Consider the following 13,021-nt stretch of genomic DNA (forward strand, 5'->3'; position numbering starts at 1 on the left):
CAATAAGACCATATATGGACTATCACTTGAAGACTATCAGTGATATTTATAGTTCAAAGTAATAACACTTTATTTATTTACTTACTTAGTTACTTACTGCTCAGAACACAAGTCTCTGGGCAGTTTACAACAAAACAATAAAAACAACAAGTAAAAAGGCTAAAACATTACAACAATTTAAAATGTAAAACAATGTTAAAACTATTAAAAATTATCAAACTATTAAAAATAATCAAAGTGTTAAAACAATAACTAATTATTTATTTGTTCTTAGATTGCATGTAAAGAGTGCTATGAGTATTTATATATACTGTCCACACTCTCATGGGCATTTTTCACACAGGGCTTTTAGCATGCATCTCCTCTGGAATGGAGGGCATGCATTCACATATTGGCCAGATTTATCCTGAAGCTGTTAAGAGGGAATTCAGTCTGGGCGTATTTTTAATTTGAAGGAAAATCCTTTATGAAGTTGCTTTTTGAAGACCATACATGTACTGAACATTATTATTCTATGTGAAATTGCTTGGTGGTAAACAAACTAGGGAATTTAGCATTTACTTCTCTCTGCAGAGTTATCTCAGTAAGTTTTTTTTTTAAAATAGGGATTTACAGGTCTGTTAAAATGATGTCTTAGAACCATTTTTTTCTTTCAGTTATGGGATTGCTTAATAAGATTTCCTCACAAAGAGACAGTATGACTGCAAAATTGTCTTTTCAACAGGAGGGGTTTCAGACCAATTCAGAGGCTAGATCTCAGATGATTTCTATTAAGACAATGCAATCTGAACAACATAAGGCTTTATCGCAGGATAGTTGAATTGATAAACAAACGAGTGAAGATCTGCGTGTTACTCTATCAGATCTTGGAAATGACTATATGATGGGACTTAGGGGAAAGATTACATATTCAATCTTTGATACAGCTGAATGTTTCACAAATTCATTCAAGTACAGATGGGCTTTACTTGCCTGGCATTACCCTTTCTCTGAAGTCAAAAAGATTTGGATGCATGTGTTTTTAGATTCAAAATAAGTCTTAACTACATTATCTTTTCTTTCTTTAGTTTTCACTGGATTACTAATTGGACTGGTTTATTGATAAAGCCTTTGATAACTTTGTTATGGCTTTTTCTTGTCCCTGCATCTTATTATTTTTATTTTAGTTTAACAGCGTTACCAATTGGCCTGGTTCATTGATGATAAAAGGCCCTTTGGAAAAAAATATTCCATCATAGATTATTACAATGTTTTAGCTTACTAGTTTTCTTTTGTCTAGTAGGAAATAAGTTTCCTATGCTTACTAACTTGAACACTGTTGTTACTTTTCTGCTCTGGTATTTTCTATTTCTGATTAATCGGATCAGCTTCTTAACAAAGTTTTTGCCACATTTTTGGTAGTCCTTTGCTTATTTTTAAATCAAATTGTTTAGAGAAAAACTGTTTTTAATTACAGATTACTTCACTCCGCCTTCACTCCGCTTTCCTTTATTATTATTATTTTCCCCCTTCTTTTTCTTTCTCTTCTCAGTTTGCCTTGATGCAATAATTCAAGAGATAGATATGGTAGATAATATGCTAGATACCTGAATGATATAAAAACCAATGAGATTCAGGTTTAATTTGAAGCTCATAATTGACAGAGTTGCCACTTTTCCGTTATCATACAATTTCCTTTGGACTTTGCTTTAAAAGGATGTTTGGTTGGATTAGACAACTCTGATGATAAGATTGTACTTTATTTGTGGATAATAAGTTTGCAAAATAAGTATGAAAAACTGTTTTTATTCGTGGATATTGGAAGTTTGGAGATGCATGCTATTCTTTTGATCTTATATTATTTTCATTTTTCTCCCTTCAGTATCGTTGTATTCTGAAAACCAATAAAATTTATTTAAAAAAACAAACAAAACAGATTTATCCTGAAGCTATCAGGGAGCAGTTCACACATGATTTGGGTTTTTCATTTCCCAGGGTAAAGTGTAGCCTGATTTATATCCAGGGTAAAAAGAATCCACTTTCAGGTTTTTTGTGCAACTTTGAATTCACAGTGAAGCTGCCCACGGTAAAGCTTGCGGTGTGAAAAATGCCATGATGACAAGGAGTGTAGTTAAAGAGTTAACCGCAGTCACCGAGCCTTGCATGTTCCTGTGGAACAAGATGTGAGAACCTGGAATTTCTGGGCAATCCCAGTCAAACTGCTGCAGTTAATCAGGTCTTGGTTATTGTTCCCAGTTAAATGCTATTGGGATTGCCAGGAAATTCTGGGTTCTCATGTCACTCTTTGTGGGAGCACACAGGGCTTGGTGATCATAGTTAACTCTTTAACCACCACTTTGTCGTCGTGAAAATGTGGCCACTATTTCATACCTATTTAACCCAATTCATATCATTGATTAAAAGCCTGCTATGTTGATTACGTAGGACCAAATCCTACACTGACTTTGCACGAGATACATGATTAGGGTAGCTGTCCTCTCCATTTCATCCTGCCAGATTGTTACAGTGATAGGGGAAGTAGCAGGTGAAGTTTGGCCTTCCTTCTTTAAATAAATAAATGCTGCCAAGATTTAACAGGAATAAGCATCTGAAAGATACTAGTTCCCCATCTGAAATACTTGCTTTGGCTTACCTTCCTGTGAAACTAACATAGCATCCTTGTAGTGCATATAGTGGCATGAGTTGTAATGCAGTGTTAGATGCTTATTGGCTACTGCAACACTTAGGATAAGTTTGTAAGGTATTCAGAGGCCAGGTTTTTGTAATATGCTCAGATGGTCACTGTGTAAGGATCTTTGAAGAATGTTCTGAAGCACAAATGGATATTGAATGAATTAGGAGCACATTATACTAATACAGTGCAGACATTGTAATATACAGTATCACAGTAATACACACTGTAATACACAGTGCAGAGTCTGCACTGACTTCAATTAGGAGCAACATTATGCAGGATGTGGGTGTAGATTCATTGGTTGCTTGTGCAGAAGTTTGATTCCATATGTGGCTTTCCATTGTTTGTTTGGGCTGCAAGTCTGCTCAATTTATGTTTTCAGCAGATGCTCCCCAATTAGGCAATTTTCTTCTCCAGGTGATCTAACAAAGCCAGACCATATTTCAGTAGACCTACAAGTAACGATGTGGTGAGTCTTTTTAAAAGGGCAGTTTGAAATGCAAATTTACCAAGTTCACCTGCCCTCTGAACCTACCGGTATGTTGAATCAGTCTTGGAGCCCTTTGAAGTGCAAGTCCCACTCCCAACACACATACACTGTGAGCTTTTGCCACAATGTTTTTCTCTTATTACATAGCTCTCACGATCCCTAACATCCTCAAATATAGTTTACAAGATTCCTGGTAGTTCTTGCTGGTCCTACACATCCTTATAGCTGCCTTATCCCTTCATGCCGTCACATCCAGGTAGAGTTTTGGAAAGGGAAGGGGTGGCAGAAGACCTCCAGGGACCTAGAGGTAACACAGTCAGGAGCATGTTAGAGTCTTGATTCTTAATGCACCAAAATCTAAAACAAATAAATTTTAACTTATTTTACATCGAACCCATTAAGAACTGGATCAGGAGAGTTTGCTGATCACTAGATGCAAGATTTTTATGTTTGGTTGGATTTCGGAAGTTAAACCAGAATTGAGTGGTTACAGATTATATTCTGAAAAAGATATGGAAGAACTTGGCTGCTGCAAGAAATAAAAGGATGTAATCAAATGTACACTGCTTAAATTAGTTTGAGGTTCTAACACCATGATCAATATTAAGTAATCTTGCTTTTTTTGTTTTAAGATTGAAAATCTTCAAGAACAACTTAGGGATAAAGACAAGCAGCTTACCAATCTGAAAGACCGAGTTAAATCTTTGCAGACTGATTCCAGTAATACTGACACTGCTCTAGCAACTTTGGAAGAAGCTCTGTCAGAGAAGGTATGCTTTTGTTTGTGTTTTAGCATTTTACTTTAGGACAAGCCCACCAGCAGCAAGCTGCCAGCAGAGCAAGAGTTTGGTTTGGTCTGCATGGAATGCTTTGATCCCTCAGAACAACATCCTAGATCACGGTGGGAGAGACAGACACACAACCCCGCCCCCAGGATCCTTTGCCCTCGCTCATATACATATCCCATCCTAGGAAGTCTTCATGTTCCCTTCCCTTTACTGACTTCTTTGCACTGTATTAACACTGGATAGCAGGGCCTCTGAGAGGAATTTTATCAGGCGGTACAAAGTTTCTTTTGGGCCCCCTTCCCTTCTCCATTAGTCATTCTGTTTTTATCCACTATGGTTTTATACTATATGCTGCAGCCTGTAAGGCCAAAACAGGTATGGAAGATGAGAGAGGGGTGGAATGGAGCGCTCTGTTGATTTTCTGCATTTGAGGCCTTATGCTCCTATACTCCCTCCATGATAAATATAAATAAAATAAAATAAAAGAGGATCAGAGAGAAGAAAGCACATTTGATTTGAACATCTTTGTTTATGCTACAATACAGATAAGGAGAATGAATTCACATTGAACATCCTTTTTTATTGCAATGCAGATCAAATCAATGTCTTAATTATTATTTTATTAATAATTAAGACATAATTATTAATAAAAAGTTTTTTTAAAAAGTAGATAGGCTTAGTATTTACTTTAAAAAAGAGCTTTCCTGGCCTTTTTTTGTGAAACATTTTGAATCACAGCATCAAAATTAATTGTTCTGGCAATGTTTGATTCACTACTTAGCCTGACCAAATCCACAAGACGTTCCTGAGACATTGTAGACCTTAAATTATCCTTAATCAGCTTGAGTTTGTTAAATGATGTCTCTGCAGAAGCTACTGTTGCTGGAATTGTTAATAATATTCTTGGCTTCATTCCACATGCATTTCCAGTTGTTTCAAAGTTTTGTCAGATCTGTGAGGAGAGTTTCTATGTTTTCTACTTCAACATCCAGTGTGGCATCTCTAGCTTGGATGACCTCGTTGCAAATATCTGTGCCAGCTAATATTTTGTACCACACAGCTGACATTAACACACAGGCAAAAGATGTCACATATAATAAGACTCCATGGACTTCATTTCTTGTTTTGGCCATCAAATATAGTCCTAGGTTATTACTTCAGGTATGCATTCAGCTGCATCATTTCCACATAAGCTGAGTGTGTGACAACTGCAAGGTGAAAAAATTGCTGTTGAGCATTGTATTTTTGCTTGTGCGCTGTTGTATTTTCATACCTACTTAGCATAGCATACCTACTTAAGTTTCTTTGTAGCATAAAATCATTGGCTTATCAGAACGTACAGTATTTGATGCCTGATATTTTGAATAGGCTTAGCCAAGCTGGTGATCATAGTTATCATCATTAGGCCACAAAAGTTCTATAGATAAGCTATGAACTGTTGCAATAATGTGTAATATAGGTTAAAGTTAATACTTTGGCTCCTGGGCCTGGGTATGATGTACTCCCTGCACCCCCCCCCCCATAGGCCCTGCTGGATAGGGTCCTCAGGAAGACCCAGTGTCTGCTTTGTTGATTGTGGAGGTTTGGGTATACCCAAGGGCAGCTAATTCCTGCTCACTGATTCTGCTGCTGGGATGTCCATCAGTACAGTATCTTGAGACTGGAAGTAATTTAGGAAACACTAGGGTCTTAGCCTAGTTGTGACCTCGCTCAAATGAAGCCCTGACTGGCACAGCAGTCACTGTTGCTTTTATATTTGGTAACTGTAGTCTTGGTGCAAACAGGCAGTTAAATGTGTCTGATATAAAGCCTTCTGACACTGCATTTTAGTTCCTCGTACTTGCTTTTGTGATAAAATGCATGCAGATTAGGCCTATAAAGGAGCAGATAAATGCACTGGAAATTGTTGCCAATCCAAATAAAATGAGAATGAATACATTGTTGGGATTTCGTCGTGTTGGTGGTTATCAATGAAAACTTGCTATATTAGGGCATTCTAACATATGTTTTCAACATCTAGCCCGTAGAGATTATGGTTCAATTAATCTTTGTTTTATGCTTGAGAATGATGCTGTTTATTCTTATCCTAAAAGCATTTGTGCTGTTAATCATGCTTGTAATTCTGTAGTTTTATTAAAAACTGTACAAAATTAAAAGCATGATTAACAACACAAACACTCATAGGGTAAGGTTTGTACCACTGGAGAACAACATTTAATTATTAACTAAAATTTAAAGTTGTGTGTGTGTGTGTGTGTGTGTGTGTGTACACACACAGCCTATTACAGCCGATAGATAGATAGATAGGCTGTAATATTATAGAATGTAATTCTTTAAAACCATTGGAGACTTAACACCCTTTCAGAACAATTTGGCAAGAAATTCTCTCTCCCAAGCATGGGAGAGCCAAATAATAAAATCAATTAATAAAGTTTCCATTCACAACAATAGAAACAGGTTTTTTTCCTTCTTCCATCCACTCATATACCCAATCAAACCATTTAACAATGAGAAGGAGCTCTCTGACTGGGCACATACCTTGCTCCTATAAAGTGTAAAAGGACATGTTTCCTCGGCATTTTTCTCTCCCATTACTCTTCAAGCAGAGAGAAGCTGATTGGCTTTACACTCCATTACTATTAACTAATCCTTGCAAACCGAAACAAGCTACAAGAAAAAGAAATAGGCCAAATTCAGACAAAGTATGAAACTGGAGTTAAACGAGGCAGAGATTGGACCTCCAGTATGTCTGAATTTGTGAAACCGCAGTTTTGTGGCAAAAGCCACTTGCGGTTTGTCTCGCCAAGCTCCAAATTGAACCTTCACTTTGCACAAAGATTCGTTGCTCAGACCTCCAGTTTTGCCGTTGAAGCATTATGTCCCATCCTGGATGTTGCCATAATGCGGTTTCGTGCTGATTTTCAAACTGCTATCATAGAGGTGGCAGTGCAAATGCACCTGGGATCATGGCCGCTCCATGACTGTGGCGATTCTTGCTGGCCGCCTCTCCAAGCCCCAGCCCCAGTGCCGTCTATCAAGCTATGGAATCACCTGGCAACAGGGACGCCACCACGTCCCACCCCAGACTTGTCACCTTCTCAAGCAGCAGTCACACAGGGGCATTCTCACTTCTCACTCTGTCCCTTGTTCCCCCCACCCGGCAAGCAGGAGGAAAAGGGTACAGGATGACAGTAGAGGCATACAGTGCTTTGTTCCCTTATAAGGAAGCAACAGTGACTTATGTTCATAAGCACAAACACTCCAGGTGGCAACATAAACAGGGCACCTCACCACAGTGCAACCAGGGATTCTTGAGAAGCCACATTCTATCCCCCCCCCCCACAGAAAGGTTGGGGAAGGGGTCGCAGTCCCTTCCCCTTTGGGAGGTTTATGGTCCCTAGGCTTCCTGATGAGAAGGGCTGGTCACCAGGATCAACAGTGCTCCAGTCAAAGGAGTGATTCAACATATATAATGATGATGGATGACAACCTGAAGTGGACTGTGTTCGCTCAGAAGAGTGCCAGGCCATGGTGAAACCCCTAACGACCCATGAGAAGAACCATCGGAGGGGAAGAGAGAGAATTGTTGAGCAAGATCTCTTATAATGTGTGGTGACAAAACATCCCCTTCTCCCATGGACCATTGGGGCTATCTATCTATCTATCTATCTATCTATCTATCTATCTATCTATCTATTCAATTTTTATATCGCCCTTCCAAAAATGACTCAGGGTGGTTTACACAGAGAAATAAACAAATAAGATGGAACCCTGTCCCCAAAGGTCTCACAATCTCAAAAGCAACACCAGACAGACACCAGCAACAGTCACTGGGGGTACTGTGCTCGGGGCGGGGGGGAGATAGAGCCAGTTACTGCCACCAACTAGCTATCAAAGCATGCTCCTGGCAGCCCACGTGGACATGTGCACCTGCATGGTCTCCCCACCCAGTAAACTGGCCCTCTCATGAGAGGATGAGCCCACCAGTAGCAAGCTGCCAGCAGGGCAGGAGTTTGGTTTGGTTTGCATAGAAAGCTTTGATCGCTCGCAACACCATCTTAGGTCACAGAGGGAAAGACGCTATGATCCTTTGCCCTCCCTCTTATACATACCCCCTCCTAGGAAGTCTTGATGTTCCCTTCCCTTACCTGAGTAACAGGGAAATAGTGCCCCCCCAGACCCCGCCCCCATGAAATCATGCTTGTGTGGGACTGTTTGGGTGCAGGGCTCCTTGGGGAGCGGAGGTGCCATTACTGTCAGAAGAAGCACTGGCATGGCATTTACAGGAATTTAAATGCCCTTTTCATGCCTAAGGTGGGCTGAGTTCTCTGAAAATGCACAATCTCGGCATACCCCCTTTGAGATCGTGGCCAATCATGTGTGCTTTGCTGGCATGCTGCTTTTTTGCCCACAATCTGGCTGTGGAGCTTGCTGGGATCGGCCTTGGTGGCCAAGCAGCAGGGAGGGGCTCACCTCTCCTGGAACTGGAGATTTCCAGGTTGTAGTTTGACGAACGTCTGCAGTGTGATTTACAGTTTATAATTGAAATTGCGGGTTTGCCAATCTAAGGTTTCGAGCCACGTCTGAATTTGGCCCTATAGCCAAAAAGAAGTCCTCCTCCTCACCCACATTCTTAAATTGAGTTTGGGTTTCCAAACTGATTGTTTCGAAACTGGGATGAGAAGACTGGTTATGAAGCAGTCATAATTTGACATTTTTCTGTGTGTCTGTGTTTGTGTGGAGGGGCAATATTTAATACCATTTAACATCTTAGAAACAAAAATAGGAACACAATTGTAGCACCCCAATTTTCTTACCCGGAATCACTGACAGAGCCTTCCCCCGCCCCACAATATTTCACATTGCCCAAAGCTATTTTCTATCTTCTGAATGCTGTATTCATTTGCTATGCAACCACTTGACTTCCACTTGAGCTTTAAAATTCAGGAGGGTGTTTGTTCTTTTGGCTCAAGCGATATTCAGAAAATGATGTTCTTAGGATGGGTTATCAATACTTCAAAATATTTCTTAGCAGCTGCAGTATGTGAAATGACAGAATGTGTCCTGCATCATGAACCTATGCAGCTTTACTCTAAAGTAAGTCAATTTAAGTTCAGTGGCCTACATTTGGCACAGGATAACAAAGCACTAGCACTTTTGCATAAGAGCACAAATACTTAAAGTAGCACACCCACAATCTGGAAGTGTTAGATGGGAAACATGTTGCTTGTCTGTCGGTGACATCTTTCTGACCAAAGTAGTGCTTCCAGAATGCAGAAGTGCTACTTGTGTGCTTACACAAAACCACAAGACTGTTGGTGCTTCGTTAGGACCTTGCAGAAGTCTGGGCCAATTGACACTGCCTGCCTTATGCTGTGCAACATCTGGCCCAGTGAGACGTACTACCATGTAAGTTTGCATGGAATTGCAGCCTTAATTTCCACATGCATGTGTTAACACTGTAAAGTTACTGACTGACATAAAGACTAAATTACACCAGAGTAGGCCTACTGAAATTAAGTAGTCCTTAGACTATTCCCTAGTCATTGACTGACATAAGTCATTGACTGACATAAAGACTGAATTACACCAGAGTAGGCCTACTGAAATTAAGTAGTCTTTAGACTATTCCCTGAACAGTACTCTCCAGAAAGCTAGTCTAAATGTCAACCAACACATCTGCTCCCCACTCTGAATTCCTACACAGGGAGCTGAACTCTAAAGAATGAGAACTCTAGTGACTCATACTAAAACGTTTAACAAGGCATTCCTTATGATGAATAGTTGTAGTGAATAACTTATGATGAATAACCATGAAATTCTTTCTTGGGGCCATGTAAGCAGAGGTGCACCTAGGTAATTTTGGAGCCTGGACCTAAAGGCCTATGGAGGTCCTAGATCATTAATATTATGAATATTAATGGTGCTGCTGTTGAATACCTGCCTGCAGGAGAAGGAGAGGGTGAGACCATCTAACAGCCCCCTGCCTGACCTGTGGGACTGGGGCCTCTGGCAGTGGCTGCTTTGCAAGATCGGGGCCCAAGAGTGACTCAGCAGAGTCACTCTGACCAGAGTGGTCATCTTTGGACGTATAAAGGGACACTCTTCCTGCCTCAGCCTGCAAGAAGCCTTGCAGCAGAGGGAGAGACCACCTGCTTCCTAGACAGCCCCCAGGGTGAGAGATGGGTGTTGATGGGCTTTTGCTGCTGTTGCTGCTGCTGTTGAATACCTGGAACATAGGAAGCTGCCATATACTGAGTCAGACCATTGGTCTATCTAGCTCAGTGTTGTCTTCACAGACTGGCAGCAGCTTCTCCAAGGTTGCAGGCAGGAATCTCTCTCAGCCCTATCTTGGAGAAGCCAGGGAGGGAACTTGAAGCCTTCTGCTCTTCCCAGAGTGGCTCCATTCCCTGAGGGGAATACCTTACATCGGGGTTTATTAACCTTGGGCCCCCAGATGTTGTTGGACGACAACTCCCAGAATCCCCAGCCACAAAGGTCATGACTGGGGATTCTTCATCATGAACCCCACAGCCCACTGAGATTGTCAGGAGAGGTCTAGTGTCTACTCAGGGACGGGCCTTCTCTGCTGCTGTCCCGAGACTTTGGAATGCACTAGTGAAATAAGAGCCTCCCATCTCTGACAGCTTTTAAAAAGTCTTTAAAGACACATCTGTTTACCCAGGCTTTTAATTAATATTGTTTTAATGGTTTTAATGTTGTTTTACAATATTATTTTACAAATTTTTAAATGTTGTAATGTTTTAAGCTTCTTTTTAAAAAACAACAACAAATGTTTTACTCTTTCTGTTTTTATTTTGTTGTAAACCTCCCAGAGACATAGGTTTGGGGTGGTATAAAAATATGTTAAATAAATAAATAAAATAAATGATCTAGAGGTTGGGGTAAGCAGCCAAGTGGCCAAATTTACAGATGCCACTAAACTATTTAGGGTTGTCAAATCCACAACAGATTGTGAGGAGCTGCAAAAAGATCTCTACAAACTGGGGGAGTGGGCGACAAATTGCAATTATGGTTTAATGTAAGCAAGTGTAAAGTGATGCACATTGGGGCAAAGAACCCCAGCTTCACATATATGCTGATGAGATCTGATCTGTTGGTGAATGGCTCAGTGTGTGGCAGCCGTGAAAAATGCTAATTCCATGCTAGGAATAATTAGGAAGGGGACTGAAAATAAAACTGCTAATATTATAATGCCCTTATAGAATGGTGCAGCCACATCTGGAGTTCTGTGTACAGCTTTGGTCACTGTATCACTGGAAAAGGTGCAGAAGAGGGCAACCAAGATGATCAGGGGCCTGGAGCACCTTCCTTATGAGCTTAGGCTACAACATATGGGACTATTTACCTTAGAAAAGAGATGAGTAAGGGGAGACATGATCAAAGTGTATAAAATTATGCATGGAGTGGAGAGGGTGCACAGATAGAAATTTTTCGCCCTCTCTCACAACACTAGAACCAGGGGTCACCCCATGAAACTGAAGGTTGGGAAATGTAGGACTGACAAGAGGAAGTACTTTTTCACACAATGCATAATTAATCTATAGAATTCTTTGCCATGGGATGTAGTGGTGGCCACCTGCTTGGATGGCTTTAAAAGGGGCTTAGACAAATTCATATAGGACAGGTCTATCAATGGCTACTAGTCTGGTGGCTGTGGGCCATCTCCAGCCTTAGAGGCATGGTGCCTCTCAATACCAGTTGCAGGGGAGCAGCAGCAAGAGAGAGGGCATGCATATACCTCTTGCCTGTGAGCTCCCCAGAGGCATCTGGTGGGCCACTGTGTGAAACAGGATGCTGGACTAGATAGGCCTTAGCCCTGATCCAGCAGGGCTGTTCTTATGTTCTTATGAGGAATGGTGAATATGGGCCCAGTAATGCAATGAAATTAAGTTGCAGGAACATTCACAAGGTTTGCAGGCTCACATGCATAGCTGGTTCAAAATCTCATTGCCAAATGTTTTATAGCTGCTTTCCTCACAAACACAAAATAATCTTATATAGATTTAATTAAGAATTTATTCAGAAATAACTCCATTTTCTCATTCTTCTTTCCCTCCCTTTTCCTTTCTGACTCCCACCCCCCACCCACATACACAATCTGCAGGATCCCCACTGGGACAAAACTTCTAAACAACAAAACATAAAAGATTGCTAGATAGAATACCACAGATGGGTACTAGAAAATAAGTATTCATGGTAAATAGGGACAATTGGAGCACATGCATTTCTTGAATGTGGATGCTAGGTTTGGGCCTAGTGTAAATGTTTCTGCAAAATCTGAGTTTTCAAAAAAGCCTCAAGGAATCAAATGTGCCTGAACACGTGGTTCAATATAGTATCCTCAGAGAGTGGAATATGAGTTAATATTATAATATTCAGTAATAATCACATTTAAAATGAACTCTCAAAAACTGTTTTCGACTTCTATCAAGTGCATATTGGCAGTGTTGTACTATTGCCTTGCTTTAGGAGTGAACCAGGAAGTGGTGTAGTTCAGCATTGTCCTAAATCCATGTTGCTTATAATACTGTTTAATATGTGCAGTCAATTAAAAAGAGATTATAGTGGTCACCACTGGAAAGGCAAGGTGGTAGAAGTTTTTTTTTTTGAAATTATACTCGGCTCTTCTAAAAATTGCTTTTAAAATGCAGAAGCTAATAATATCTGTTCTATAACAACATTCTTATTTCTAGATCATTGGTCTTAGACTTGATTATTTTTCTATGTCAAAAAGCTCCAAATGTGTATGCTTTGAAAGTCCCTTGACTGAGGCCTTATTACTTGGTTAAATAAATGTGTTCACTTGAATGTTAAAAATCTCAAAATAATATTAAACATTACTTATATATTTGTACATCTAGAACAATACATAGCTTTTGCCATAGTACTGATCAAACAGAGAGCACTTTCGCATGATGTACTATATTGTATTACAGGAGAAAAGATCTAAGCTTACTGGAGAAGCACAAATATTTGCATTCTCTTTTAAGTTGGTCTACATTAACTGCCACCTTTTGAAGTGAAGCACATATTTACACCTGAATA

General features: G+C 40.1%; 1 protein-coding gene across 28 annotated transcripts in view; it reads left to right on the top strand.

Moving 5' to 3' along the window:
• ERC2 (ELKS/RAB6-interacting/CAST family member 2) overlaps positions 1-13,021 on the top strand; it is a 1,070,068-nt gene that overhangs the window by 507,593 nt on the left and 549,454 nt on the right. For all 28 annotated transcript variants that reach the window (XR_008316192.1, XR_008316193.1, XR_008316208.1 and 25 more), the window contains one exon: positions 3,797-3,934. Coding sequence is in view for 6 of the 28 variants with exons in the window: in XM_053296295.1 (XP_053152270.1) it covers positions 3,797-3,934 (138 nt within the window). In the remaining 22 variants the exon portion in view is untranslated. The remainder of the gene's footprint in view (positions 1-3,796; positions 3,935-13,021) is intronic.

This window comes from Hemicordylus capensis, chromosome 2, assembly GCF_027244095.1.
Source record: "Hemicordylus capensis ecotype Gifberg chromosome 2, rHemCap1.1.pri, whole genome shotgun sequence".
Classification (NCBI taxonomy): Eukaryota; Metazoa; Chordata; class Lepidosauria; order Squamata; family Cordylidae; genus Hemicordylus; species Hemicordylus capensis.